General features: G+C 37.1%; 1 protein-coding gene across 1 annotated transcript in view; it reads right to left on the reverse strand.

Moving 5' to 3' along the window:
* Window positions 1-1,415: 1,415 nt before the first annotated feature.
* Window positions 1,416-5,252, reverse strand: part of LOC103136515 (putative hexokinase HKDC1) — a 14,345-nt gene continuing 10,508 nt past the window's right edge. The window contains exons 17-21 of the mRNA XM_007549799.2: window positions 4,751-4,887; window positions 4,477-4,632; window positions 4,303-4,390; window positions 2,811-2,956; window positions 1,416-2,708 (exon numbers count right to left, since the gene is read on the reverse strand). Coding sequence (XP_007549861.1) covers window positions 2,573-2,708; window positions 2,811-2,956; window positions 4,303-4,390; window positions 4,477-4,632; window positions 4,751-4,887 — 663 coding nt within the window. The 3' untranslated portion in view covers window positions 1,416-2,572. The remainder of the gene's footprint in view (window positions 2,709-2,810; window positions 2,957-4,302; window positions 4,391-4,476; window positions 4,633-4,750; window positions 4,888-5,252) is intronic.

Genomic DNA, 5,252 nt, shown 5'->3' on the forward strand with positions numbered 1-5,252 from the left:
GACCCAGGGGAACCAGCAGCTCAGTTCTGCCTCTCTGCTGGGAAACCATATCTGTTTGTATGTGCATGTGTGACGGACAGTGAATGTGTGTCAAAGCTCTTATTGTTGGTTTGAATAGGAGGCAAAGACACATGCACGCATTCTTCTGCACACAAAGGGACTCGGACACCTTGGTCCCTGAGGAACGTCCAATCAGAAGAGATCTTAAAGCTGGAGGTGAAATATTTATGAGATGAGGGGAAAATGTTCAGAGTGTGGGGGTTCTGCAGGAGCTCTGGTTGCAGTGGTCCTGCTGTGTTTGCATGCCGTGCAGCGTCACCGCGTGTGTAATTCAGCAGGGGCATACTAGGTCAGGACAGTGAGGGATTACCAGGTGTGACGTCGCCCTCATCTGGTAACACTCTAAAATTTTAATCCCTAGCAGATTGACCACTGTTGCTTTTCATTCTGACATTTCTTGCTTTGTCTTTCCTCGCTGTCTGTATCTTGGTGCAATGGATTTTCTTTAGTTTTTACTCAAACACTCTTATCTTCAAAAAACTGCTAATCTGTCATCAGTTTGAGTGGATTAGGATACAAATCATATCTTTATACTTTGATCATAACACGGCAAGTAAACACAACATTAAGACCTCCTGGTTCAGTTAATACTTTTATAAAATGAATGAAATTGTGTGCGTTTTCATATTGTTACAGGCATAGACAGACAAACCAACGGTCACACGCTCTGAGAATCGGCCAAAAAAAGCTGAACAGAGCGTTTGTTATTGTTGAGAAATCTGGTCGGCAGGATTCCTTTCCTCCTCCTGGTCTTCATCAGTGCCAACATACCGCTGACTAAACCCCCACACGCTCACAAATGCACAGTGACATAACCATGACTTTATCGGATGAGAAGTTTGATTGTTTTTTCCAGATTTACTCTTACTGTCTTTACATTTATGTTATCATAAGAGCAGCCACAAGTAAACATAAATTGTAATATTTAGTTTCATGGAGACTTTTTGAGGCCAAAAGTTCTAATAGTTGCTGTAATTAGTCTTTTTTTAAACATAAAAAGTGAAATATTGACAATTTAGTATCTTTGTGTAGGTTCTCCAAAAACATTTTGACCATTTTAGCACCGAACAGTTTATTAATTATAATTCACTATCTGTTCCTAACATTAATGCAAATCTGAGTCTCAAACCAAGAACTGAGGTTTTGAAATAATTTATTTTTAATATCCAGACTCTAGGCAAATTGTAAAAATAATACACCACCTTCAAGGAATCACAGCTCAATGTAAGAAATAAAATTTTGCACAAGCAAGAGACTTCTTATGCTATAGACTGGAGTTAATAGAAGGACTGTCAGGAAATCTGTTCATATGTTTTTGTTCTCAGGAAATAGAACAGAATAAAATATACTTTATTGATCTTAAAATATACTTTATTGATCTTATTTGCTTATTCGTTGACAAGTTACTCCATCTAAGGTGTTAAATAGTAATAATACAAATGTAACCATAAGAGTTTATAAGTATGTATCACCTAAGAGAGATGTAATTCATCTAACCATAGACAGCATGTGAATCTTTATATGTACTTCTCTTTCTAAAACCCAACATAAACCCTCATATCAGGAAAAGTCCAATCAGTGCACAGCTAACAGAGGCACAGCTGCAGCTTTGGCACGTTTTCCCACAGCGCTCTGACGATTAGACTGGAGAGCTCTGCTTTGAGGAACAGAACAGCCAAATACAAGTTCAACACAAAGTTAAATCCTTATATTTACAGTAGTTCTTGCAAAAGAAAACTATTTGTTCAAGTCAAAGCCAACAAATGTAATTTTGTTGGAATTAAACCAACACAAGAGAAGTAGATAACTATGTAGAGAAAGGAAACGATACATGGATCTTCTAGTTTTACAACAAAGAATCTGAAAACTGTGGTTTGCGTAAATATTTAACCTTAATCAGATAATCCTAAATAAAATCTTCTGACTCCCTTAAGAAGCCATGAAATTAAATAACATGCAAATAGAGGTACAACAGAAGGTTAAAAACCAAAGCATTACAAGGGCCTAAACAAATCCTATATCAAAATCCATTTGAAAACATTTGCAAGATTTGAAAACTGATGTTTATATACATAGTCCCCCAATTGTTACTTTGCACAATTCAGATTTCTTTCTGAGAATCCTTAGAAAACGTGTCCTTTTCCTTCCACCTCACTGTGATTCACTGCTTTCTAAATCCTAATGATTTAGAAATTTATAGATTTATAGAATGTGACAATAAATTAAAAACGTCAAAAACGTGACCACTGCCTGTGTTTATTATAAACAAAGACCTCACGTTGAGCCATAAAAAGAGAAGAGAAACAGTTTTCACAAGTTGGAGGAAAAGCAAATCTAACCTGTGGCAGGGCATGCTGACTATTTACTGTAAATAAGGTCCCTTAATATAATAAAAGTTACCAGACAGTCACTCTTATATGTAAAAATCAACTAATCTGGGTGTAGTTCTCTTAACACTGAAAGTTATTTTCTCTCTTCTGTGTCGTTTCTGGGCAAGTGTTGTTATTTCCCGTCACATCTCCTGCTTCTGTTGGACCACGGCTGCAATGAGGGCGGCACCTTTCCCGCTGCCCTCCTCTGACGGCAGGAAGGTCACATCGCACTGGGGAGCCATGAGCCCCACAGTCTCTTTCAGGACCTGCGAGAAACTACAAGCAGCAGCAGCAGCAGCAGCAGCAGCAAAGAGAATAAAGCATTTAGTGATTAATGGATGATTCGCAGCAGCAGCAGCAGCAGCAGAAATAACTCACTGTGGATGCAGTTTGTACAGAGCGCCGTCGACGCCCACAGTGATGCTCAGACGGTCCAGGCCTCGGTCTTCTCTGATTTTATCCACCACTGCCGCCATTCCTGCTCCACACATCTGAGCCGCACGACGCGACACCGCTCCACACACCTGCACAACAATCAGGATGCTCATCGTTAGCCAGCTGAGACACACTCAAAACATGTCATTCGATATCAGCAACATCAAGATGCACAATTATTTTTGAAGAAGCTAAAACAAATGGAGACAATCTGTTTCTAAAAATTATCACAGGTAAAGTAAATTCTTCTTACAATAGAAAAAGTTGGCAACATCGCCAGTTATTACACCAATTATTTGACTTTTAAATAATCAAATTCTTTGCTTTGTCTTGCAGGGACCTCATATATGTGACTTTGACTGAAAATCTGATTTTAATTAATTTGTTAAACTTTCCTAAATACAGCTAGCGTTTTCAAACTAAGAGCGACTTAAAGCCTTATTTTATTGTTCAGAATTGACTACATTTTGTTTCATTTGTTCCCATTTTTAAGTTTTGGATCTATGATAATTTACACTTTCCTTCCCAACAACACATCTGACTACTTTATGATTTGTTTACTGCTGAGTAGGTAAAATGATCTCCAGTTCTTTTGGCCCATGTGTCAAAAGGTTTGGACACCCCTGCCTTCAGGTATTAATAATTTGGCCTTTTTCAGGTTCTGAAATTAATAAAATGTAACTTAAAGTATACAAAAACACTCAACACATATTCTGTTGTGTCACTTGTAAATTAAAGATGAAGTAAAAGTAGAAAAACCTAGTAAAAAAAAAAAGTACAATAAGTAAAATAAAACTTAGAGCCATAAATATCACATGGCTTTTTGAAAAAGAAAAGACAAATATCTACTGTAGGAAATTTGTTCTCATTTAAAAAAAAAAAAAGAAACATGATATTTTTATATCCGAGATTTAAAATAAAGAAAAAGATAAAAGTGGATGGATTTTCTTCTTTTTGTATTGTTTGGAAAATGTAGAAAAAAGCAGATCTAAAACATTTTATTGGTACTTTTCAAGCCATTATTTTTAGAAATCCAGTGAAAAACTGTTTAAACCTTGCATTTGTTGTTATATCTATGTTTTAAAACATTAACGGGTTCTTTCTAATTTTAGTCAAAGTTACTAAAAGAGGCATTGTAAAAGGTTGCAGACCCCTGATCTATCAGATTAGTGTTTTAGTAATCTTCACTTATAAAGAATAATCTCACTCTTCCAGGAGTTAATAAATATGAAACCTATAAAACTTTACTGAGACATTTGAGTGAAGAAGGAAAACTAGGTGTTAAAAAGTGGAAAAACTTTAACCTATTAGATTTTTTTTTTAATCTGTTTACAGTCAAATACAGGCTTTAAATGTTTTACACAAGATTTAAAGTATGACTGGCCAAACTACTTGTTGCCTTTCCCCTTTAGAAGAATAGAAAACCGTTTCGTACCTCCTTGACGATGATGCTGTCGTCGCAGGTGCCGTGCAGCCCCAGCTGCTGCAGAATAGACCTGACCTGCAGCAGAGCCAAGCGATCGCTACGCAGAGGAAACACGAAGCAGCAAACATTTACAACTGAAAACAAAAAAATGCACCTGAAACATTCCTAAACCGCTTCTGCTACCTCTCTATTTGTGAGAGATATTTTGTTTCAAATATTCCGGGGGTTTTTAAGGTTTCGGTGACGTGTCCTTTGAACAGGAGGCCTCTTCGGGTCAGATCCAGTAAAACCTGTCTGACGATTTCACCCAGATACATCCCACTGGTCAGCTTTTCAAACCTGAACATGAAGCAGAGGAAAATAACTTGGCTGACAAACACGTCCACATGGAGAAAGAGGCTGTGCATGTCTCTGCTGCTGGAAGGAGAACAATAATAAATGAGGAGTATTGGATGACCTTTGTTTTCCAGGGTTCACTGAGTGTATGTCCACCTCGGCATCATAAGGTGTGATGATGTCCTCCAGACAGCGGTCATTGCCCAGACCGCCCCACTCTGTGTTTACACACATCTTCAGGCCCGACTTCACAGCAGCCTTATGCCACAGTGGAAACAAACAAAAACAAAACCATTAATTAGGGCTGCAACTAATTATTACTGTAGTAATCGATTATTTGGATGATCAATCAGCTAATCGGATCAAAAATTGGCACATCCTGCTGAACCACTTAAGTCCTTTTTATCTGATATTAGAACTGCATTAAAAGATGAAAAAGAAACAAATAATTCAATTCCAGTTTATAATTTTTCAGATTAACTGATTAAGAACTGGATAGAAAAAGGTGATCAATAAGAGATTTTTGAACTGGCTGAAGATAAAATTGAGGAGTTCTTGGTAGAATATTTTCATAGACAAAAGATTTTCTTTATCTTAACCGCAAAATATTATACACACACACA

This window comes from Poecilia formosa, unplaced genomic scaffold, assembly GCF_000485575.1.
Source record: "Poecilia formosa unplaced genomic scaffold, Poecilia_formosa-5.1.2 Scaffold33, whole genome shotgun sequence".
NCBI classification, from domain to species: domain Eukaryota; kingdom Metazoa; phylum Chordata; class Actinopteri; order Cyprinodontiformes; family Poeciliidae; genus Poecilia; species Poecilia formosa.